The 24,951-nt window shown below is 52.6% G+C and overlaps 1 protein-coding gene across 2 annotated transcripts; it reads right to left on the minus strand.

Annotated features, from left to right (window-relative positions):
- Nucleotides 1-1,161: 1,161 nt before the first annotated feature.
- Nucleotides 1,162-24,090, minus strand: PYROXD2 (pyridine nucleotide-disulphide oxidoreductase domain 2). 2 transcript variants are annotated; one of them, XM_016220094.2, is made up of 16 exons: nt 23,883-24,090; nt 19,690-19,709; nt 17,375-17,468; nt 17,215-17,288; nt 15,131-15,286; nt 13,076-13,229; nt 11,228-11,289; nt 11,031-11,128; nt 8,816-8,957; nt 8,287-8,421; nt 6,929-7,001; nt 6,524-6,680; nt 4,678-4,832; nt 3,899-4,005; nt 2,309-2,429; nt 1,162-1,629 (listed from the first exon to the last, which is right to left on the minus strand). In XM_016220094.2, exons 1-16 carry the CDS (start codon nt 24,007-24,009, stop codon nt 1,559-1,561), a joined length of 1,746 nt encoding a protein of 581 aa, XP_016075580.2. In that variant the 5' UTR covers nt 24,010-24,090; the 3' UTR covers nt 1,162-1,558. The 2 variants fall into 2 exon arrangements, with proteins under 2 accessions (XP_016075580.2, XP_087680283.1); XM_087824157.1 differs by having other exon boundaries at nt 6,902-7,001.
- Nucleotides 24,091-24,951: the final 861 nt, after the last annotated feature.

Below are 24,951 nucleotides of genomic sequence, written 5' to 3' on the forward strand. Positions count from 1 at the left end.
GCCCTCGGCTGGTGCTAATTAGCATCCAAGGCCAAGGCTGAACTCAGTGTCCCATAATAAATTACGGTACATCCTTACAAGAGAATATTAGGCATCTACTAAAAATGTTTTCAAAGAATTTTTATAACACTGCAAAATGCTCACGACACGAAATAAAATGAAAGAAAAATATAAAACACACATAGAATTCAGAACATGATCCAGATTATGTAAAAGACTAGCTAGAAATACTGTAAAATGGTAACCACCATTATTTCTCCCAGCAAGATTATGTTTGAGTTTTATGTTCTTTTTTATTATATTTTTTAAATTTCCTAAATTATTTGTAACTTTTATCTACCCCTCCCCATTATTAATATTTTGAACGATCACATCTGATGTGATCTGCCCCAGGCCTCTGAAGGTTTTACAAGGTCTCATTTGTTATTCAATTGTTCTCTTTATGCGAGAGTTAGAGAGGGGTGAGCCGTGAAACCAGAGTGAAGACACGTCTCACTACAGGTATTTGCCGGCACCTGCCCTCACCTGACATGCCCTCCCTCCCTCCCTCCCACAGAATACAAAAATGACAGTAACATCTTCACCAACAGTATTAGCAGCAAGACCACCTCCATGGGCCAGATACTGGAAGAAAACATGACCTACTGTCTTATTTGATCTGTAAAACAGCCCCTTTACAAATCAGAAAGCTGAATTTAGCAAGGTTAAGTAATGAGGTGGGAATATCTTAATCTGTATAAGTTTGCCAGGGAAAGGAGGGAGGAGAGGCCCCAGGGAACCCTCGCCTCCTCTGCCAATGGGGCCCCCAGGGCCTGCGGCCATGGCTGCTGGGACTGGAGAGCTGCTGGGAGAGCTGTACTAGCACAGGGACATTTGTACGAATCTTTCTCATCAGGAATGACAACCTCTCTACAAGAACATAAGCTTATGTGGGGAGAGTTTAGTGATGCCATAGGCATGTCTCGCTCATGGGAAGTAAGGGGCGGAATGCTCTAGAATCAGGAATGTGGGCTCCCAGATGCCCTCAGTGGCACCCACCTGGCACTCACCCGCGACTGCGGTTTGCCTGGTGGGCAGTTTTGATGGTGTGAGGTGCCGAGCACTGTGCAGGCCTGCGGCCCGTGGGTGGCTTGGCCTACAGTTTGCCTGGGATGTGGACTGGGCCTCCCCGACAGCCCTCTGATCCGCTGGGGGTGAGGGCCCAGCAGTGAGAGGGGGACCTTGCTGGTCAAATGGGCTGATGTGGTAAGAATCCTGAGTATTCCGGGCAAGTACCCCCGTTAGCACAGAGACACACAATTACATAATTACATTTGACCAATTCTACTAACGTACGGGAAAGTGCAAGCTGTCTGTACAAAACATTATTTTTAATAAAACCAAAGCAGTTCATCATGAAGTCACAGGCACAAGGTTAACCAGTACCAAATGTAACTTAAATGTTTTTTCTAAAATAGTCGCTTAAGCCTTGAGGACTGGTCTGCCTCAGCCACAGCCTGGAAAGATGACCCAATGGGGACTCACAGCCCAAGGGTGGATTCCTCTTCCTGGGTCAGGGTCACATGCTTTTGAGGTCCCGGAAGACCACTTGGGCTGCGTTGTGACCAGCGGCTCCCATGACACCTCCGCCTGGAAGGGAACCTCCATGAACCAAAGGTGCACACCCCCCGCCACCCCCACAGGGAGCCAGGGGGCGCGCAGGGCCCAGGCTTGCAGAGGAGCCAGCGGCCAAGCAGAGCAGGGCTGCTTGAGGGAGGTGCTCTGCCAAGGGCATCAGAACCACCCTGACAACGATGAAGACAGATTCTGGGCTCCCCTGCAGGTTTCCTGCCTCAGAGCCCTGGGGAGGGGCCGGGCGCATGGGCCCAGCAAGCGTCTCCTCTCAGCCTGAGAGCCGATGTACTGAATGGCCAGACCCTCAGTGTAGTGACACAGACGCGACACTGAGGACTTGGGGGGAAGAGGTGGGAATATAGGGTCTTTCTGGGGGCCCGAAGCCCATGCAGCTCAGAGAAAGTATCAACATGAACGGCGACCTCAGGGAGCTCAGTTAAGCTGGGGACAGGTGCAGGGAAGAATTTTTAAACTGAGAGGTGGTGTGAGCTCCTAACCTGCGGCTGTGGCCAGCCTGGCAGAGGCCCCCATGTTCCCTGAGCTCTGCGAATTCTGCATATGGGGGATGGTTTATTCTTGTGGGAGTCCTGTGCCCCCTCCCTCTCTCCCTGCCTCCCTCTCCCCGTCTGCAGGCCTCTGATGTCCAGCCAGCCCTCACCACCAACACAGGGTGGTGGGACCGAGGGTCACTCACCGGGATGCGCCCCACTTCCGCAGAGATACAGGCCTGGGAGGGGGCAGCGGTAGCTGGAGTGCAGGGGCACCGGGCGGGCGAAGTAGAGCTGGTCTAGGGTCATGGCGCAGTGGAATATGTTCTGTGGGAGGCAGGGCCACAGTCGTTAACATAGGAGTGTTTCACTGTCCTTGAGGGTTTCTTCCCCCTCCCCTGTTCTCTAAGGAAGGTTCTCCTTCCTGGATGTTCTCTCTTACAATGCAGAAAGGGGAGGGGAAGAGAGGGAATAGGTGCATATCCTAGGGCTGGGGGGGAGTCTTCCAGAGGCATTTCTTCAGGAAGAAAGAAGGGTGAGGAGTATCTTCAGAGTGTGAAGAAACCGAAATTTTAAAGGGAGATTCTAAATGTTTTGCTATGGACTGTGAATCCCACTCACTTGGTTTGAAAAGAGAGGAATTTGACTTATTTTGGCTGCTGGCACATGTTTCTTTGACCATGACACCCATCTGAGCCTGGGCCCTAGGCTTCCAAGCTCCAGCAGAATCACAGTAAGTGGCAGACAAAGGGCATTGGGACCTGAGCTCGGTTTTGCTCCAGTGGCCTGGGCCTCGCAGGGAGGCAGTGTGGACAAGCAGAAGGTCAGGCTCGTGGGGCAGGTCTGGACAAAAAGACCAACATCTGCAGGAGGTCACCCCTCGGATGTCCTCCCAGCCAGCCCTCTCAACATGTCTCAAACTGCTCTCTCCCATCTTCCCTGCCTCAGTGGATGACACCACCTTCCTCTCCTCAGCCTCCAGGCTGGATCCTTCATGTCACCTCCACCCTGACACCTACATGCGCACTGTTACCAAGACTTCTCACTTCTGCTCGCTCCATGCCTTCTACACCCACCCATTGCCCCCCCTTCCCACTGCCTGGCCTCCTTTATTCTAGAGCTGGACCAGTGTGGTCCAACAAAACACAACATGAGCCACATATGTGACTTTTGTTTTCTAGTAGCCACATCAAGATTTTAAAAAGGGGCTGGTGAAATTGATGTCAATGCATATTTCATTTAACCCAGTAGATCATTTCAATATGGGATTTCAATAATGGGATCAATATGACAATTATTAATGAGACAGTTTATGTTTTTTTCACACTAAGTCTTAGCAATCTGGTGCTTTTACACTTGCACACATCTCATCTGGGCCCAGACACACTGAAGCCATCAACAGCCACATGGGGCTGATGGCTGCTGTGCAGGAATCGGCCTCCTACTTGGTTTCCTGGCCCCCTTCTCTGAAGTTTTGGCACATTGATTAGAAGTCTGAGGACCTGCTGCCTTAAGGAAGGGAGCTCCCTCTGAAGAAACCCAAATGGAATAGGCTGACATGATGTCCAGGTGGAGGGGCCACAATGCTGGTGACCTTCTCAGTGGGTGCTATCTCTCTTGTCTCTCTTGTCTCCACTTCTCCCCCCACCCCCTAGGTCTGACCCCTCCTCTGTCCCCTCACAGCTCTGGTCTCTGCCACTGTCCTCCTTTCTGATGAAAGCTGCGTGTGGAGGGCACCCAGGGAGTGGGGGTGCAGAGAGAAGAATGTGATGAGGAACCCCCAGACTTATTCTTACCCCTCCAGGAAGCCCAAAGGTTCTCTCCAAATCAGGTGGTGTGAGGATGTCTCTGCCCACCACGGAGCCCTTGAAGCCAGGAGCGTAGGCCTCGATGCAGTCGAACACTGGTGCAGACAGCAGGGAGACGGAACAGTGTCAGGAGAAAGCATTATGGTTCACAACTCAGCAAGTTTACTATAATGCATTAAACTATACGCTTAAAATGGGTTTATTTGAGCATATGCAAATTATATCTCAATAAGCAAAACAAACAAAACAGTCCACAGGTAAATAAATAATTCAATACAAAGTCCTATGAACCTTCGGCTAATCCAGCCCCCACTCTTTCCCATCTCCTAACCCCAACCCTGAACACAAAGTTATTTGTTTCTCCTTGACTATGCAAAGCTTTCTTTACCTCATTGCTTTGCTCAAGCTGTTTCTTTTGCTTGGAATGCCCTTTCTCACCTGGCTAACTCCTATTCATCCTTTAAAGCCCAGTTCAAATGTCCCCTCCTTTGGAAAGCTCTCCTTGTCTCTCTGGCTCACAACTTTCTCCTTTGGTTCACACAGTACCTTGTACTGTAAGATTCATTTATTACTCAACCCACTGGACTGTGAACAACTCCGGGGCAGGAACTGTGCCTTTTGACTTTCTTAGCCCAGTGTCTGACCCTAGCAGGCATTCATTATGTTGACTTAGGTTCTCTCCCCTTGTCATCCTGAATGGCGTAGTCAGAATTCAGACCATATAGCCAGCAGTCACTCTGCAGACGGGACAGTCTAGCCCTCCTTACCTTTGTCTGCATAAGCATTTCTCTCCTGCTCGTCCCAGACTTTGCCTCCTGCCAGGGTATAGGGAGTGTACTGAGTGAAGAGGGAGACCACGTGGCAGCCAGGAGGAGCCAGGGTGGGGTCCAGAGAGGAAGGGATGCAGAGCTCAATCATGGGCCTGTGACAGGAGGGAGGTCAGACCTGAAGAAGCAGTTGTCCCGAGGGAAGGGGCTGGGGGGCGCTCTGAGATGACAGGGGACAAAATGAACGCATGGGAGGAGATGATGGCAAGGCCAGGCCGATTATCTCTGTTAGGCTACAGTGGTTGTTCACCTGCATGGTGCAGTGGCCACTAGGAGAGTCCAGACTCCTCCTGAGGAGCTCCCCTGGCCCTGAATGTGTGGCCTGTCCCTGCCTTCCTCCGCCACACCGCCTGTAGAACCACCAGGGTCTCAAATGTGCCCAGAGTACAGAGAGACAACACGAATGAGTGAAGGGGCCAGGCTAAGACAGCAGGTGCTCGGGCAGCCAGGCTTCAGCCACTCCTACCCCCGCCTGACCTCCTCTCCTGAGCAGGCCACGTGAAACAGAGCTGCCGGGGCTGCCTGGCACCTAGCAGAACGGAACCACTTCCCGACCCCCCCTTATTTACAACACTTGCTCTACCTGAAGCGCATTCTTCCTTTGGCCTCCAAATTGACAATCCTTAAGGCCAAGTGAAATGCCTTCTCCCTGCATCCCTCGCTTGCAATGTTTCCTCTGAACTTGGATGTCCACTCAGCATCTCTAAAGCAAGTTGTCCAAACAAAATGCCTGGGATCCCCTAGGACCTGTTCCTCCCTGCACAGGCCACCTCCCCCTTTTAACAAAAGAAACACCATCTCCTGGTGGCTTCTCTTTCTCACTCACACCCCGCTCTCTGACCAACAGCAAATCCAGGCAACTTTACCTTCAAATACCCAGCATGTGGCCACTTCTCATCACTTCCACTGCCCCTACCCTGGACCAAGGCACCAACCCCTCTCCCTTGGATCCTCTAATAGTAACCGATTGCCACAGATGCCCTTTTAATCCACACAGTGGCCACAGTGGTCTTTCTAAAATGTAAGTCAGGCTCTGCACAAACTTCCCTGGAGTAAAATCCAGGAGTGGCCGACACAGCCCAGCAGGATGCAGCAGCTGCAGCTCAGACCCCACCTGCTACCCTTCACTCCCAGGTTCTCTTTCTCCAGCCACTCGGGGCTCATCTCTGCGCCTCCAACACAGCAGCACCCTCCTGCCCCACGGCCTTTGCACCTGCCCTTCCCTCTGTCTGGATGTTCTTCCTCAGATACACACAAGACCTGTATTCTTGCTTCCTTCAGGTCTCTGCTCAAATGTCATGTTATTAGTGAAGCCTTTTCTGACCTCCAAATAAAGACCAGTAACCTCTCCTCTCCCCTGACCCATTTTTCTCCATATCATCAGTATGTTTGTTGACTATCTTATCTCCCACCATGAAGTGTCAGTGATCGGAGGGCAGAGGCCTTGTTGACTCTGTTTGCTGCCTCGCTCCCAGGCCCCTGAACTAAGCCTGGCACAGAGTAGGGGCCCAAAAATATTTATGAATGGATAAGTGGACTGTGCCCTCTACCCTTCTCTCAGGGCACACATCCTCATGCTATTAATGTCTGTGTGCCTGTCTTATGATAAACTTAGTGTCTGTTTCATGCCCCTACCCGGTCCCCGATCCCCCCAACCTTTGCCTATCAGAGCCTGGCAGAGAATAGGTTTTCAGTACGTTTTGGTGGACAGTTGACAGTACTGAAAGATGCTTGCTCCTGAACATCCCCGCCTGCTCCTGGGGATGCAAAGCCCAGGACCACCCACCTGCGGGAAGGCCGGCCACCCATGGCGTCCTCAAAGGCCTCGTGGAGCAGGCGGGTGTCTTCACAGTTCAGGTGGGTGGAGCACTGGTGATGGGGCAGCGGCTGGCCGCTGGGAGCATTGGGGGCCGCCAGGAAGTCAGGCAGCCTGTCAACAGCCACTGAGAAACCAACGCAAGGGAGTCAAGGCCCAAAGGCCGGGGTCCTCAGCCTCTCCATCCCCCCGTGATCCACCTCCTCTACCCATCACCTTGCTGGGAAGAGAAAGTATGAAAAAGTGTTTCACCTTCAAATTGGGGGGCCGGCTGGAGGTTGGGGACAGAAATGCTGATGTAGGTCAGTTCTCCCTGGACCTTGCTCACTTAGACCGTGTCAAAGAGACAGCTCTGCGGTGGGGTTTGTCTCTTACCATTGATCTTGGTGACAGGTGACTGGGTGTCCAGCTGAGAGATTCTCTCCACGAACTCTTCAGGAAGCCACTCCTGGAAGCAGAAGTTTCTATAAAAGGCCAGGGCCCAAAGTGGCTGCCTTCTTCCTTTGCTCAGACTGGTCTCTTGACCTCTGCTTCCAGAAATCTCTCCCTCCTCCAGAGCCCAGCCAAACCACCTCCTCCAGGAAGCCCTCTCCCACCTGCTCAGCGCTAACCACTTCTTCCTCTGTGATCTGCAGAGTCCTGACTTGCAGTGTGATGGCCCACACTGACTCCTGCTGTAGATATGGCCAGTGGTCTGCAGGCCTCCCTTCTCCTCTGGTCTGTAAGCGCTTGGAAGTGTGATGATCTCAGAAGGGCCTTAAGATGCTTTAGAACTGATGCTTGCTGGATTTTATTAGCAGAATCACTTAGAAAAAGTGGTGCTTGTCCCAAGATTAGTCCCAAGGATGGTCAGGTGCTCCAGCTCATACACATATTATCATCCATTTTAGGGACAGGGAGGTGTGGTCAGTTGCAAAAATTGCTCCAAATCTTCACCCCTCCCTGTATGCCCCTTTGTAATGTGCTCCCATTCTGACTCTGAGGTTGGCCATGAGACAAGACCAATGCTAGTAAATAGGATGCTAACAGAAGCCCGAAAAGCAGGTGCACGGCTGAGTTTAATTGCTTTTGCCTCTGCCAGATGCTGAGGATGTGCTAGGGGATGAAAGACATGTGGGCCAGAGCCGATCGCCCCGGCCACTCGGGCAGACACCGTCCCGCACTAGCCACAGCCCGCTGACCCCTGGCCTGTGAGCGAGCACAGCCAAGGTCGGCAGGGCCCGCGAGCTGACTCAGCTGACACCAATGTCCGAGGGAGCCCAAATCAGCTGAACTCAGCCAGATCAACGGACTTCTCCAGCTCTCTGTGCTGAATCAGTATTTCTTGATGTGCCCAGGAGTCCCGTGGCTGTTTGCGATGTGGCATTCATACGGGAATAGATATCAACACAGACAGTGGGACTAGGGTTGGACAGAAGGGAGAAATCGGGATAACAGGAAAGTTGCCAAAATAACTCTGGATTGAAAGTCAGGGCTGGGTTCCAGCCCCGGCTCTGTCCTCTGTCACCTGCATGGCCTGGGACACCTCACCTCCCTTGCCTTCCTACTCACCTGTGCGGCTTCTCCCGTTTGCTACCTGTCTGCTAGGTAAGAAAGAGAAGGTCTGGCTTCCCCAAATGTGGCCAGGCTTGGCACTCGCATCTCCCAGCCCGACGTAGCCCTGGCTCCCTCGGTCACCCCAGTTCTCAGCCTCTGTCTTGGCTGAGATCTTAACCTCCACCCCCAGGCCTCACCTGTGGCGTCAGCTTCAGGAAGGTGATCTGCGGCGACGCGTTGGACAGCACCACCTTGCTCCTCACCTCGGAGCCATCTTGCAGCACGACTCCTTGGACGCGTCCTCTGCTGCTCACCTGCACCTTAGCCACTGTCTAGACCCACAGGAGGACGCCCCAGAAACCCCCGGGAAGGAAAACGAGGTTAGATCTTGCAGGATTTCCACTGTGTCTGCTTCTCCTAGACATTCACAGCTCCCTGATCCTGAATCCACCCTGTGGAGCTCCTCGGTGAAGCCACAGCCCACCCCCTCCAGCTGGAAGGCTCGGCTCCAGTGTGGCCTAGTGGTGGTGAATTCAAAGGAGGTGGCAGAAGAGCTGGGACCTGGTTGACAACTGCTCAGCTACTAACAGGCTGTATAACCTGAGCCCCTTGACTCCAAGCCCCACCTTGACCATCAGAAAAACAAGGGAACTTCCAAATCTGAGATTCTGTTCTATCCTAGGATCCCAGCCAATAATCAGAGTAGGGGGGAGAGGGGCCAGTCACCTTTTCAGTGAAGATACTTGCTCCATGTGCCGTGGCTGAACTTGCTATGGCATCAGACAGGGCACCCATGCCACCCTGGACGTAGCCCCAGGCCCCCTGCATCCCCTCCAGGCCTCCCATCACGTGATGCAGCAGCACATACCTGAGGGCAGATCATCAGAATCGGTCACCAGAGGTGGGATTTCATCTCCCCAGAGTCCAAGGTGCAAATATTCCATCCTGTCTTGTACGTGCAGCCTCTCCCTTCCCCATCCAGCCCCATCCCACCAGCCTTTCAATGAGCTCTAGGCCCTTGTGAGAGTCCTTTGCTTCCCCATCCTACATGCTCTCCCCGTGCAAATGTGTCTGCACGCAGCTTTGGTACCAGCAACGAGGTGGCTTGGTACCCACCACTCCAGCTCTCTCCCGAGCTCCAGCCCCTTTGTCCAGCTACCCACTGATACCCCATTTGAATGGGTTCTTGGCAGGCATCTGAAACCCACCCCCCAACCTATTTCTCCTTCAGTCTTCCCCATCCTAGTGAATGGCACCTTCAGTTCCCAAAATAAACCTGGGTGTCAGCTCTTGCCCCCTTACTAGTCTCTTGTCGCCTACATCCAGTCACATGCTGTCAACTCCGAGAGTCCTGAAGAACTTTCCCACGCCCGCTCCCCGTCGCTTCTTCCCGCCCAGGCGGCTCTTCTCTCCCTAAAGGGCCGCAGCGAGGTCTTCCTAATTGGACCACTGTCCCCTGCTCTTCCCTGCAGACTTTTCTCCGCAGAACCTGGAGCCCAGTCTCTAAGCCCAGCTATGCCCCTGTCCCTTCTCTCTTGTCAAGCTTGCCTGGCTCACTGTTGCTCTTGGGGTCATGGCCAGACTCTGGAAATGGCCCCAGGGCTCCTGCCTGCTGGTCAGCCTCATCTCTCACCATGCTCCCCCTTCGCCCCACACTCTTCCCAAACTGAACCTCTTTCAGTGCCTTCAGTAGACCACACGGTTTCCCAGCTCCCAACGTTTGCAGGGCTGCCCTGCCAGCCTGGGGCCCCCTTCCTCCCTCATCCTCTGCTCCACTGATTCCTGCTGTCCTTAGAGCCTTAGAGCGGAGGCTTCTCGGCCAGGAGGCCGCCTTTCTCCGTCTGGGCACTCCCGCACGCCCCTCATTACTTGCTCTGCGTCTACCTCGCCCACAGGATTTCAGCTCCACTTACTATTGTCGCTCCAGCACCTCGCACAGCCAAGTGCTCCATCAATATTTATTGAAAGAATTAATGAAGAAACAAATTACTTAAAGGCACATTTTACAACCTGGGCCGTAGCTTAGCCTCCCGGAGACCCACAGAGAGGAGGATAGGAGGCCCCAGCTGGACGATGCAAACTGACTGATCACAGAGCTTGGCCAAGGCGTGGCAACTGCTGCCAGCCCCGCTTTTCCATGGCCCTGGGGGATTTGGAGCTGGCTTGATGTGTGCTGAAAACCACTTCCAAGGGGCGCTCTCATCCCTTGAGAGAAAAGCCACATTGACAGCTTTTAGCTGCATCTTTTGGTGCATTGGACATGGCCCAACACCTGGCAGCATCCTCTATCCCCGCGTGCACGTGTGGGTGTGCACACGCGTGCGAGCACACACACACATACACACACCTCCCTGCTCCTGCAGGGGCTCACCAGGTCCTACCACACTGACTCCACTGTGTCTGACTGCCCCCTCTCGGAGCAGGCTGTCAGCACACTCCACTCACGAAGGGGAAGGAGCTTCCCACCCTTACAAAAGTGTCTGTGTGTGCGCATGTCCTGGGACCCAGGGGAAGGATGGTGGGAGAGGGAGGGGCAACAGCTTCCTGGGAGGGGAAGAGATAGGAAGAGAAGTGAGGGAGGGAGATAAGAGGAGAAAGAGTAGGCAGAAGGCACTTCCCTGCGAGATATCACAGCAGGTGGTGGGTGAGAGGCTTTTCTTATGAATAGAGCACAGTGGCTGAGGGAAGATGGGGGGGGGAGGTCAGGCAACTTGGGCTGCAAATCACATCTTCCACCTAGTAACTGTGTGGCATTAGGCAAGATGCTTTCCTTCTCTGAACCACGGCTCTTAGATGTTAGCACGAGAGTTAGAGGAATCGTGAATGAAGTCCATGGCTTCGTGCCTGGCTCACGGGGTGAACTCGGTAAATGACTGTTGTTACTGCTCCCTGGGGAGAATTCACTCCACTCCCACTGCCCCACCTCGCCTTCTGCACTCACCCACTCCCTGGAGTGTGGGGACTTGTCATGGCTCCAATCAGAGCATCCGTAGCTAGAGTGGCTTTTAGAGGCTCAGACTCAAACCACTGATCCAGCACCTGGGACAGCAAACAGCAGGGAGAAGAGCTTAGGGGCCTGGCCTTGGGAGGAGAGCAACTCTCACTGTGAGGCCCATCCTGAGGCTGGGACCCCCTCACCTTGGTAATTGGAGCTGTGAGGACCTGGTAATACTGGGGCAGCTTGGCTCCCAGGATGCGGCCTGAAAGAGAAGACCCATAAAATAGCGAGAAGGAAGCTCTGACCTGCAATATCTCTGCACTTGTTTCTTTGTCTGCAAAATGGGAGCAATATATCATGCCCCCAAGGCCTACTGTGCGATTAAATGAGATATGTAAAGCGTGGGCAAGTTCACAGGCACTCAATACATTTCAGCTGCTGAAAGTATTTGGGGGTAAAGTTTTAATTTGTACCTCATTCCCTTACATTGAACTCTGTAAGGCCTGAGCCTGGGAGGCAGCCTGCCTGGCTGGTCCACTCCTCTGATGCTGATTCAGAGTATCTCAGAGTGATAGGGCCATAAGGCCACAAGGGCAGGGATCATCTTTGTTACTGTAGCTCCAGTACTCAGCTTAGTGTCTGGTCCATAGTAGTTGCTCAATAAATGTTCAGTGCATGACCGTTTATTGCATCTTTATTGCATGACACCCTGGGCTGGTAATCTGAGAGATAATGTCTCCTCTTGGTGTGTGTGATAGATTCTGCTGGCTCTGATCCTTCACACCTCCCATATCCACACACTTTCCCATGTAACTCTGCAGTGCCTCCCACCACAGCTGAGTTCTCCTGCCCTGCTCCTTGATCCTGGACTTATCCACATGGATTACTTGGTCAAGAGAATGTATTAAGTTGTGATGCAAACAGCCGCTTGAAACTGGCCTGCACATTGGGGCTTGCTCTCTGAGCTTCTGCCATTAATGTAAGAAGGCAGTGCCTAGACTAGCCTGCAGCTCCCATGAGGAGGGGACACACCTGGAGCAGAGCTGCCCTAGCTGATCTGCCCCAGCCACAAACATATGCATGAGACCAGACCACATCAGCTGAGCCCAGCTGGGATCAGCTAAACCATGCAGATTCATGAGAAATAAGTGTTTATGTTTACATGCCAATGGAGTTTTACAGTTTTATGCAGCAATTTTGTGATCATAGCTAACTGTTTCAGTATTTTTCTATGAGAGAAGCTAAACTGCTCTTTATACCCTAGAGGAGGAGTAGAAAGAATAGCATGCTTAGCCAAACTTCCCTTCTCAGAGCCATGGCAGACATCACTAATCGATCGCAGAAGTTTTTCCTGTTAAGCCCACATCTAGCATCCTCTTTGTATGGGGCACCTCTTCAAACTCGCTTGGCCCCTCTTTCTAATTCTAGCTGGCTTTGATGATAAACTCGTGCAGGCTTTGATCAGTTTCACACGGTGCAACCCACAGCATCTCACCTCCAGCCTGTAAGATGTGCCTTTTCATTTCCACCTTGGGGCTTCTCTGACCCCATGACAGAACATCCACAAAAAGCCACTTGACACCCATGGGTGCATAGCCCTGTGTGGGAGTTAATACCCCATGGGACAACCTTTGATCAATGGAAGAGAATCTGATGGAGAAATGATTCCCTTTTCTTCTCTTGGGAGTGGTCCTCACATGAATTTTGTTAGGCTTCTAGGGGGTCCTCATGGGACCCAGCACCTTGTCAGCCTCGTGGCGGCCAGCACAGCAGCACACTTGGTATCAACTCCTTTCTTTTCAGTTTCACTCCTCCCTTCCCTGGATCACCCTTCAAAACAAATTACTCGCACATGAGCCTTTGGATCAGGCTCTGGTTTAGGGCACCCTAGGCTAAGACCTCCTTGCTTAACCTGCTCTGGGCAGCCCATTAATGGATGGCAGTTGGCAGGCTGTCTTGAGTTCGGACTTTTGTCTGATCATGGAGGAAGTGGGCTCAGCTCTGTGCAGGTCACTCATTCTGCCCTGATGCCGGCGCCGGGGACTTACCTGCCTGCAGCAGGGGGGCGAGGGTGGAGAGTGACCTGAGCCTTTGCAGCAGGGAGCCCTGCTGGAAGACCTCCATGTCCACGGGGGCTGCGTCCAGCAGAGGGTCTATGGCTAACGCCAAGCGATTCATGAAGGCCTCGTACTTGGGAAAAGCCTGGAACAGAGCCCCAAGTCAAGGCCCTGTTGCCTAGAAGGAAGGGGACATTGTCCCCATGCTCTGCCCTCAGTGCTGCCCCCTTGTGGTCCGCTGCCCCTCAGCTGAGCCTCCGTGGTTCCTCTGGCCTGGTGCCCGGCTGTCTCTGAGCGGCTGTGCTGAGCTGCTCCCTGTTCCAGGTCTGTGCTGATGTCAGCACCAGGGGAGGTCAGAGGGAGCCTGGGCAGTGGAAGAGCTACCAGGTGGTGGCAGGAACAAGGGGTTAATGCTGGCCAAGACCAGTCATCAACCACAGAAAACTGGCACGTGCCTAGGATGCGGTCTCTGTGATAAACCAAAAGCCACGGAAAAGTTTCTTTCTCTCCTGTCTGTCCATATATTACTGATAAAAGTAAGATCTCTTTGCTTATATTCCAGCATGCTGACTGTTCTCTCCTGGTCTGCAAATCTCCCAAGTCCTCTCATCATAGCGGAATAGGAACTAGTCTGCATCCTTTCACCCCACAAGCTCCCACGACAGAATCCACTTGGACACCAACCCTCCTTCACTGGATGGACTGTAGGAACTGGGTGGATGTCTGTGTCACTGGAGGCCTTATCTTCTTTTTTCAGCCCAGAACTTTTAATTTTGGTTCATCTGGACTCACAGATCTACCCATGGAATTTTAATGACTGCTACATAAAGAAAAGTCCTGTGTTGAAGTTCATTTGAGAAGTCTTGATAAAATGAAGTTAAGCAGCTTTCTCTGCAGCAGGCCTTTCATAGGACAATGTACAAAGACAAAGCCAGAATTCAGGCTCCTTACCTTCCACACGTGTATGTGGCCCCTGCCTCCTGCTCCTGTGCTCGGGAGCACTCAAGGCCACAGCCGCTGCTCTGCAGGCCCAGGGGCCCGACCTCATCCTAAATCCTCTCTGGTGCATCTGACATGGGCAGGATTTGGAGAATAGGGCGTAGGCAGTGGTCCCCAACCCGCTGCACAAAAGAGTCACTTTGAAAGAAAAGCAAAGCTCCTTAGGTGGTTTGACTGCCAGCCAGGTTTGGAAATTACTGGCTGAAGAGATATACTGTGTGTCTGTGGTTCTCTCGGTTTTACCCGATGCTGGATTAACAATAAAAAGCAGCACACATTGATGGTATTAACCTAGGTTCTTATAAAAATGTCTGCACCAAGATGTGAGTTAATGCTATGCCTTCAGCTTATATCTGGGCTTAGCACAAAAACATAGCCATTCAAGGAATCTTTTTATATCTACAAAACCAATCACACCAGGCCCATTACATTCAATAACTCATTAGACAAAGCTACCCAACAAATTCCTTATAATGCAATCCCGAGAGAAAAACTGCATCTCTGTTGGATGGGGGTACATCCTTCCATCAGACCTGCACGCCACTGTGGACAAGTTCTTGCCTTGGGCTGCCAGGGGATTGATGCCAGATCGAATGAATATTTATTAGAGCTCTCTTGTTCTAAATTCCTGATCCAGTTCACTCTATTCTTAATTGTCTCTGATCCGCCCCTGATCCTTCTCTTTGGCCTTCATGTGCTTTCGTATTGATAGCCACTTAGAGTTCTGTCTGAAAGCGGGAGAGACAGAAGCACACACGGCGTAAGTACATGCCAGTGGGTTCCCTTCTGGAATTCAGCAGGCAGAGGGCACCTGAATGGTGGCCACATACTGAACACACACGGGGCTGAGGGGCTCCAGCGTCCACTGGTCCTAACCACTGACCATCCCCTTCTCTTCACAGTGCCCAAGATCAAAGGCTAGGACAGGCTGGAACGCCCTGGCCCTTGGGCACGTGCTCTAGGGCAACTCCCACTAGGCCCGGTTCCTTTCCAGAGCCGCCTCAGGCTAGAGAGCGGGAGGAGGCCAGCCGCAGTCGCATTCCCTACCTGGGCGTCCTTCTGCGAGAACCGGGCAATCTGCTTCTGGTTTTCCACCATGTCTGTGCCCAGAAGCAGGGACCTGGGCGCCTTGCTCCCCGTGCCTTCCTCCAGCATCGGGGTGAAGGAGTAGGGGTTTCGAAGATGAAGCCTCAGCCCGTGTTTCTGCAGAGCACAGACAGAAGACGCAGCGTTTGAAGGAATCTGTGGCCTCTGCCCTTGACCCTTCTCTGGTTGTGTTTATGACCATTTAGATTCCTTCAAGCAGGTTCCCAAGGTCTTGATTCCTATTTTTAATTAAAGTGTGTAAAAGCCTTCTTGCTCAGGCGCTCGATGGCAGACCACACTATGCCACACCACGCCAGGACACATCATGCTGTGCCAAGCCAAGCCATGCCATACCACGCCACGCCACGCCACGCCACGCCACATCACAGCATCGTATCACATCATACCATGCCACATCGCACCACAACACACAAGGCCACACCGTGTCACACCACAGCACACCACGCCACACACCATGCTACCCTGTGCCAGGGACTGCACTGGGGCTTACAATGGTTAACTTACAACAACTCTAGGTCACCTTCATTGTACAAATGCAACACTAGAGGCTCAGAGAAGTTAAATGTCTTGTCCAAGGTCACATTGGGAGGTGGGTTGTGTTTCACAACCGCATCTCTGCGACTCTGAAGCCCTGGCTCACTCTCAGCTCTGGGCTACAGCCGCCCCCACTCCAGAGATAAATAATTAAAATTTGGAAAGACACAATAAAAAAACAATTAGGTGAAAATCCATACTTACAAGGTAGATAAATTATTCACATCAAAAATTTTATTTACTTTGCAGACTCATTTACTCCAGGGTCACCTTAAATGGAAATTGCTGGGATGCATTTAAAGCATGATTTGATTTACAAATATTTGAGTAGCACACTGAACTTTTCAGGAGCACATCTTTTTTTTTCTTTTTTTAATAAAGTGAATAATCATGTGAAAATTTCTATTCTGTGACTCTCAGTTTTCAGAAGCTAGATTTTCACAAGGAGGGCCTACCCACACCCCCCCACCACGTCTGCCACCAACTGGTGCGTTTGCAAACTGCCTCCAACTGTAGAGACCAGAGACCCACTTCCCTTCCGAGGCGAGATTTCTTCTGGTCCTGGCTGGTGATAGGCTCTTTCTTCTCTCTCTCTGTCTCTCAGGGGCTCAAAGAATAATATCTTTAGTGTGTTTCTGTAGTTACTTAGTTTGGAGGACTCCTCTACATGAACCAGTTCCAGCAGCGGAAGGGCTGTGAACAGTGTGGCTCCCCGTCTTACTAATTTCAAACTTTCAATTTAGAGCAAAGTCAGTGCTAAAGGGCACAGCAGCTTCCTGTGCAGATGGCAGGGAGGACCCTTTTCCCTTGGGTGACAGAGGCACCAGCAGGGAGAAGCTAAGTGCGCCCCAGGATGTGGTGAGCAGAGTTTATAAAAGAGGCAGTGAGGGGTGAAAGGAATCTGAAAAGGTGGGGACAGTGCTGGCCCGGCCTGTGGACCAAAGTTAAGCTAAGGGAGGTCAACAGGGTGGACTGAGAGGTCTCAGATCTCCTCACAACAGCCCAGGGGCCAGAAGAGGTGAAAGTCCCTCCGGCTCCCTGCTCAAGCTGCCAAGAATGGTAACAGGATGAAAGTTTAAGCAGGCTCCAGTCCTGAGACAGCTCTGCAAACTCAGAGGCTGGCCCACGGTTTCAGGAGGTTCCTCGTGAGGGCCAGCAAGACGCCAGAGAGCGATGCGCAGGGCAGGGCAGGGCTGGGGACCGTGCCCCACAGCGGGTATGGGACAGCACTGCGTGGAAGAGCACGGGCCTCAGGCCGACAAAGCCCGTCCATCAAGATAAATCCGGTTTTATGTGCAATTTCCCGATTTTTTAAGATACTGAGTGGACTAGGCAAAACTGTAGGAATGTACCAAGGAGACCCTGTGGGACAGTCAAGCCCTCAGATGGAAGAGACCTCAGGTGCAGGGAATCACCTTGTAGGGAGCCTTCACCAGGTGGGAAGATGGAACTAACCCCCCCCCCCCCCATGGCCACAGCGGGGGCTCTACCTTCAACTCCAGGTCAGTGTAGATCTGCGGCCGCAGCAGACTGAGGAGGTAGGACGCTCGGGAGAACTTAAACCCTGAAACCAAATCAGATGGAGACAGTCACCAGTGGTCACTGACGGTCACCCCCTGCCGCCTGCCCCCACACCACCCCTGGGCTTACCTGGAATGATCTCCTCAGTGACAGCTGCACCCCCAATCACATGGCGTCTCTCAAAGACGGCTGTGTTCACCCCCAGTCTCTGTAGGTAGGCCGCCTGGGGGGACACACAGAGCCCTCCCTTCACCCCTGGGGCTAGCCTGCGGCCTCTGGGTCCTCACTGCAGGGCCAGCTTGCCACCCCTCAGCTCAGGCTGTTCCCGCCTCTGGGAAAGCCATTCCCCTTGCTTCCCCTGTAAACTCTCACTTCCCCAAACATCTCCTAAGATCTGACGTGACTGCTCCTGCCCCTCCACTTCCTGGCTGGCGTCACCTTCCCTCCTGCCAGGCCCAGGTGCCTCTGGGCACTCAGGCTCCTCTCCCCGAGGCGGGGGGGCCTCATCCCTCCTCACAAGCCCCAGGGGCAGCAGGGACCCGCCTGTGAGCCCTGAGCCAGGCCACTGGCCTCCACTCCTCTGCAGCCTCAGCACCCCATCCACCTGACTCCGTTCCCTCATGTGCAGAAACGGGCGATGGTAGCAATGTCCACGTCACCTGTTTCATGGGGCTGCTGTGAGGAATCACTGAGCTGGCCCGTGGCACAGAGGATGTGCCCAGTAAATGAGGCTAAGACTGTGGGCACAGCTTTAGTTGGAGGAAGAAGTGATGAAGGGGTTTTATTAATTTTTCTCCAGCACTTAGTTGGAAAAGTTGGAAATCAAAAAATATTTGTTGGGTAGAATTAGTTGGGTTTTGAGTCTGTGCTGGTCCTCTTACCACCACCAAGGTGACAACAGGGATGGTGTAGTTCAGAAGTCAGACTTTTTAAAAAGTTCAATTGGCAACTACTATGTGCCAGACACCGGCCTGGATCAGTCCATGTAATCCACCCAGCACCCTTGAGGTGGGACTATAATTCTTCCCATTTCACAGATAAGGAAGCCAAGGCTGAGATGAATCGCTCTCCTCAGGTTCACGGAGCCAATGAGTAGAGGTGCTGGGACTTGAACCCAGCTGGCTGGCCTTCGGAGGTGAGCCTGTGGCTCTCCTGTTGGAATGACCACCTCTGCCCAGGGTGGTTGGAGAGCAGAGACTGAGACAGAGCAAGCCCCCTGCACAATTCTGTCTAAGCACCAACACAGACCGGGGCTCTGGGCCACTCCGTTCTGGGCCGAGTGACTGCTGCTTTGTCACCAGTTTCCACTCCCCCCCCCCAGACAAGATTTATCCAGGTGCCCACAGAGCTGTCCCACTTTCTGACAGTGTCCAAATGAGAGCAAACCCCTACTTCCTAGATTTTCCCTCGAGTCATCCAACCAAAGTGCACATCGGAGAATCGGCTCCTCGTAACGCCCTCTCAGAGTCGCCCGGGTTCCCTGGGGTGTGCCGCCTCCTTGCTGCGAGGAGTCACTACCCGGCTCACTGAATGGCCGGGGGCCTGGCGGGCCTTAGGCTGGAAACCTCCAGCAATGACTCACATTTGTGTTCCCCTCACAACTACTCTGTGAGGCTGGGCCTCTTTACCCTGATGTTGCCATGGCTCAGAGCCTAAGGGACTTGCTTTCCCTCCCCAGGTAGAACGTGGCAGAGCTGGGAGACAAACCAGGTTCATATTAGCATAAAATTGATGTTTTAAATTACCAACTGGCTGAGTTACAGATGTCCCCCTGTAAAATGTCCCAGTAAAATTGATGTCAGGGAAAGTATTGCGATTTGACACGCACCTTGTCGCTCCCTGGCATTGCTAAGTCCCCTATATTGATATTCTAGAGCTGCCCCTGCTTCGGGAAAATGCTCTGTGTTTGCCTTGGGTCCTGAACAACCCCTGGGACACTGTGGCCTCCTAGGAGTCGTGGACTCAGGCCTGAGAAGCCCAACCATGGGGTAACCCTGGCCCAGCTCAGACTGGCACCTCCTCCACCGCACTGGCTCCCTTCCTGTCTCCAGGGTGCACTTGGGACTGGGTGGCTGCTGTGTACTCCAGGCTGGTACGTGGCCTGAACCCAGCCGGGGGCACAGGGCTCTACACACAGGATCACCCATACTCTGGCTCTCTTCACCTGATCCTAGGCTCTGCCAGTGCACACATGCCCAGCTTTTCATCAGCTTGCCTCTGACAGTTCCCTGACTCTCCCAAGGTCAAGGGGGACATCTACGTGCATGGAGGAAGGAAAGGAAAGCGAGCCCCTGACATCCTCCTTAACTCCCGCAGATGTCCATTCCACGGGCCACTGGTCAGCGCCAGGGAGAGGGGACGAGCCTGCCTTTCCTTCTCTCCTGTGGCTACTGAGAGCCACCTGCCCAGGGGCCAGTGAAGGGGGCAGAAGGGGAGGTACTCACGGCCACCAGCCCATTGTGACCTGCAATGACACAAGGGAGAGAGGAGGAAAGCACCAAAGGTCAGCAGGCAGGCAGACACAGCCCCTGCGTAGTGTGGTCACCCATCCCTGTCTCCATGCCTGTGAAGATGGAGAGGTAGCAGAAACCTGGGCATCCCCTAAGCCTGTACTTGGATGCTGGAACAGCATCTAGTTTGATGCCATAAGACACTTGGTCTGTGGGGAGTCAGAAAACCCTGGGTCTTGCCTTGGCTTGGAAGGTGTCCTTTCCCCTGGCTTGGCTGGGGCTCCACGCTGGAGCGAGGGGCGGGGAGGGATCCACGCTCAGCAGATGAAAGCTACCCCACGATGCCGCATATTGCTGAGCCTCTGTCACGTGAGGATGAAGGGTGACTGTGGGACGAGCGTCACAGGGAAGAGAAGGGAAACGTGGCCGGGACCCTGATGTTGGAGGTCCCTGCCTGGCGTGGAATTGGCAGCCACCTAGTTGGTCACGTGGACGGTTGCTGTCCAGCCTGCCTTGTTTTGCCAAGTGTTCACAGTGGTACCCAGAAGGCTGTAGGCACATGGGTTTGTCTTTGTCTATCCCCAGTGCTCCCAAAATAAAATAAGCACCATTCAAAAGGAAGTGATTAAACATAGTTTCCGTGTGTGCTGGAGCAGCTGGTCTGCTTCAGGGGAGCCAGAAGATTGGGCAAACTGGCGTATTTTACACATAAAGCTTATTTCCCAAGACCTTAGGAAAGCTGCCTTTGGGTGGGAGCCCATGTTCCACATCAAACCCACTGGTAGCAAGTGCCTCTCCAGGTCTGAGAAGCTTCAGGATCACCCGAGGACTCGCATAAATGCCAAGACCCCCAGCCCCCTCCCGGCGTCCTCAGCAGGCCGTTGGCGGGGCCTGGAACTGGGTTTCCACGTGCTCCCAGGTCGTCCTGATGCAGGTGGTCCCAGGGCTGAGTGGCTTCCTCTTTCCTTACTTTCAGGAGAAGGTGCAGCTGCTGATGGAGAGTCCTCGGCAGAGGACAGGCCCCAGCCATTTTCAGGAAGGAGCAGGGCTTAGTCTGGCCCACTCGGCCTGTGTCTGTCCTGGGGAATAAAAGGTCGCTCTGCATCTTCAGAGACGTCAGAAGGCTGAGCGCCAACCTGAAACATGTGTTGACTTAAATAAAATGCTCAACCAGTAATTTCACAAACATCCATAAACAGGGGAGCAGCAATGACCCACATGATGGATTTCTTCACAGCTGAGTTGATTTTAAATTTTCCACAGAAACTCCCAGGGTTTTAGAGGTCACTGAGCCAACCTCTCATCCACTCAAGGAATCTCTAGCACGGAGTTTCAAACTCCTCCATGATCCGTGGGAAGAAACACATCTTACGCTGTGGCCGGGCTCACTCTCCACACGCAAGTGTATTTGGCAGAAACAAATGTTTCATGATCCGATGTTAACTCTTACCATGTGAGAAGCAGGTGATGATCTATTTGATAATATTTTATTTTTAAAAATGCTGGTGGGTATACTATTTTTACACACTTGAAAATTCTCTGAAGAAAATTTAAAAAATATTGCTGGGTGGGACTCATGAATGCGTTGGCACCTGTGGCTTGAAAAGCCCTGCTCTCAAATACATGCAACCTGAAGGCCACTGTCCTGGGCTCAGCCTGGCTTCTGCTGTTTCGCAGGCACGGCCGAGGGAATGAGTTGCCCGGCCAGGAGCCTTCTGCTTCCTCATGTGTGAAGCAGAGAGGATGCTGGGGGCCTGGTGGAGAAAATAACTGACAATATAGGTAAAGCCCTGGCCCTTAGCAGACCCACAATAGATGGTAGCTATTTGTCCTTTAATTAGTGTTGATTATAAATCTTGGAAACCTAATAAGGCTTCCAGGCAGTAGGTTCCAGGTCAATCATCACAGATAAGCCTACGAATGCACAGACACGTCTCAAATGACAAAGGTCAGGGATCTGATATCCCAGGACCCTTCTCACTCCACCCTCCACCCCCCAGTTCTGGCTGAGCGCTCCTGTGACTTCTGGCCTCCCCTTGCCCCTTGAAGTGGCCTTAAGCTGCAGGCAGGCTTAGCTAACCCCAGGCCTGGCTCCCGGGATCTGCAGGCAGCAGGGCTCTGTGGAGAAGCTGCTCTGAACAAGGCCTCTTGAACGTTTGGGCTGCAGCTGCCTGCATCGGATCCACTCAAAGTGTTGGTTAGGCATGCTGACCTCTGGAGTCACCTTCAACCCTGAGAATCACAATCACCAGGTCCAGGGCCCGGGACCTGCATTTTAACATGTTCCTGGGTCATTCTTAGGGATATGGAGTCAGATGACTAAATCAGAGTCATCTTCAAGGTGGCTCCCAGGTACTGGTGTGACTTCAGGGATACAGAGATGAGATCTAGAGTCAATCTCCCTGCCAGGAAGCAGCAGGGGTAAGCTGTCATCAAGGACAGAGAAAGGCAGGGGTCCTCTCTGAGGCTGAGAGGGCTGGGTGTTTCCATTTACTGAGCTGTCGGTGGGGGCTGGAGCTGGCTTCCCCAGCTCAGGATGTGTGTGAGGGGTCAAAACAGCTGTTGTTAAAAATTAAATCACACAAACTTACAATGAAATAAATTGTATTAAAAACAAAGGTAATCAATACTCAACACTGTCACTTCCTAATTATTACATGTTTTACTGTGCTCTTGCTGTAATTTACCTCTGTGTATCTGTAAGGTGCCTATACTATATGATGGGCTGCTGTGTATCCCACCCAAATTCACACCCAGCGACGTCATGTTGGTAACTTGAATAAGGCCATGGCGAGAGTACTTACACCATGGGAATCGGCAGGCATTACACATTGGGGCTTGATGCATTATTTTGTTGATAGACTTAAGAACTGTTGGAGAAAATGCTGATTATGCAGATTAAACTCCACAGTGTGTTGTGTCTGCAGCTGTAACTTCGTGAATGGGACAAAAAATGGAGGAAATGTTTTTCCAGTATTCAAAAAATATTAGCTGATGGAGGAAAGTAGTCCTATCACTGAAAGAGTGAAGATTGCACATAAATATTCATTGTTTCACTTATTTCATGTTTGTTCTACTCTTTAAGTAAATGAAAATATCACACATTTTTTTTGAACTATCCTCATTTGTCAACTGCAACCACAGATTGGCTACTGAGTTTGGTAAAAATCACAGATATTTGGTCAGTCAACTGGCTACCTGGAATTTAGTGTACTGTTATTTTATCTGTAAAACTGTGTGCTCCACTGCTTTTATTTCAGCATCTCTAATTAACTGATGTATGTGTGTACTTGCACATACTTCCCCCCGGAGGGGTGACTGTTAAACATTTACTGGCACAAGGCTGCTCTGTGCACACAAAAATGAAGGAACGCCAAAGCTCGGGGCAGCTTTAGAGCTGTCTACTGGGCATGTTCTTCTTCCAGTCCTATCGTTGTCTCTCTGTATAAACCCAGTTGGAAATGTCAAAAGTTGAAATTCAGGCCTTCTGAGTGTGAATGGCAGGCCCTGAGGAAAGGCCATCTGGCCCTGGCCTACAGCCTTGCAGTCACTGGGTGGGATCGGGGCTCTGCAGCCCGGGGTCAGCAGAGTGTGGCAGGACCACTGGTGCAGATCCCACACCCAGATGTGCAAGGCAGGGGGGGCTGCCATCCTCTGTGGACATGCACTAAGATCTCTGGGACTCATTTCTACTTTTTCCTAGCTCCATTTTATAAAACAATTCATTTCCTTTGGGGATGGGTTGTGGTGACCCATCCCCAGAACCCAGGGCAGGCTGTGGTGACCAGAACTCGGGGCACTTGGGATGGCTGGATTTCACCGGTCTGTTGTCCCAGGGCTCTTTCCAACCCTTATGTACCATGTGCTTTTCAAGAATGTGATGGGAACCAGCAAATTTCACAGGCGATAGAATGACCTAGTCCTCCTTCGTCATTCTACATGGGAAGACCTAAACCCAGAGAGGGCAAGAATCTGCTCCAAACTACACAGCAAGTCGAGGGCAGAGCCACCCCAGAACCCCAGCACGTGTGGGTAGACTGGTGGGCTTTCCACCACAGCCCCTGCTCTCTCTTGCCCCAACTCCTGGCTATCTCATGCCCAGAAAACAGGGAAGGTTGGGAAGGGGCCCCTCCAGCCTGAGCACAGCGGCCCTCCCCAGCCCTCAGCTCTGGCTCAGCCCGCTTTACCTGCTCCTATCACCACCGCGTCGTACTCAGGCTTCAGGCGTCCCTTGGCTTCCCAGTGAGCTTGTCTCCAAGCAGGGCAGGGAGAGGCACCTATGGCCCTGCTGAGACCTCGGCCACTTGCAGCCATTTCTGCTCAGTACTAGAGCAGTAACTTGCTTGCCCTCAGCTTTTTGTGCCTCAGCTGGGGGAGGAGCAGGGAGAAAGCAGGAAGAGAGGAGGAGCTGCAGTCCCGCTGCCATACTTGGCCTCGGGCCGGGACTAAACAGAGGGCGCTGAGCTGCACACGCCCCCTCCGAGTCCACACGGGGCAGTTGCGGGAGGTCGCCTGCATAACCCAGCAGCCCTGCCGCCTGCAGGCCTCAGGAGAGTAATCTCTGCAGACCATTCTCTAGGGCTCCCATGTGCCAGGCGCTGTGCTGAACACAGTCGTGCAGCCTCTCACGTAAGCCCCAGGACTCCCATTTTACAGGTGAGGGGCACTGAGGCCCGGAGAAGGGCCTGTGAGAGCAGTGAGTGTCTCTGTGCTGTCCTGCTCCTCATTAAGGAATTAAATGTCCGGGAGGTGCTGGGGTGGGACATCTAAGGAGAGAGAGGCTCGGGCTTGACTCTGCTTCCCACTGCCGGTCCTGTGGCCTGTAGGGTGGTGAACCCCTCAGGGAGCCCGCTGGCCAAACACCCCACTAGAATCTCCTTGATCAGGTCTCAGGAAAACTGAGGGAGGGCAGCATCGGTCACTGGGCCCTGGAGAGAGGCACGTTCTCTCCCAAGTGCTTAACAGGCCTCTGCAGTGGCCCGAGGGGCTTGCAGCCAGTTCACTCGTAATTCTTGGGGTTCACCTTTCCTTTTGAAGGCCTGGACATCTCTCTTCTGCCTTTTGGCATCCTTCCCGAGTCCTCAGGGGTTAAAGGCCACATCTGTAAGTATCTCCTGTCTTGAATTAGAAGCCCCTTTGTTCTTTGCCCATTAGTTAGCAGGCTGCTCCCCTTGTAGGAAAAAACACCCTGGGAGTGGGGAGTGTCTTCACTGCTCTGACATCTGTCTCAGAAACCCACTGTTAGAAACTCACCTC

Source organism: Miniopterus natalensis, chromosome 14 (genome assembly GCF_054644295.1).
Source record: "Miniopterus natalensis isolate mMinNat1 chromosome 14, mMinNat1.hap1, whole genome shotgun sequence".
In the NCBI taxonomy this organism is placed as follows: domain Eukaryota; kingdom Metazoa; phylum Chordata; class Mammalia; order Chiroptera; family Miniopteridae; genus Miniopterus; species Miniopterus natalensis.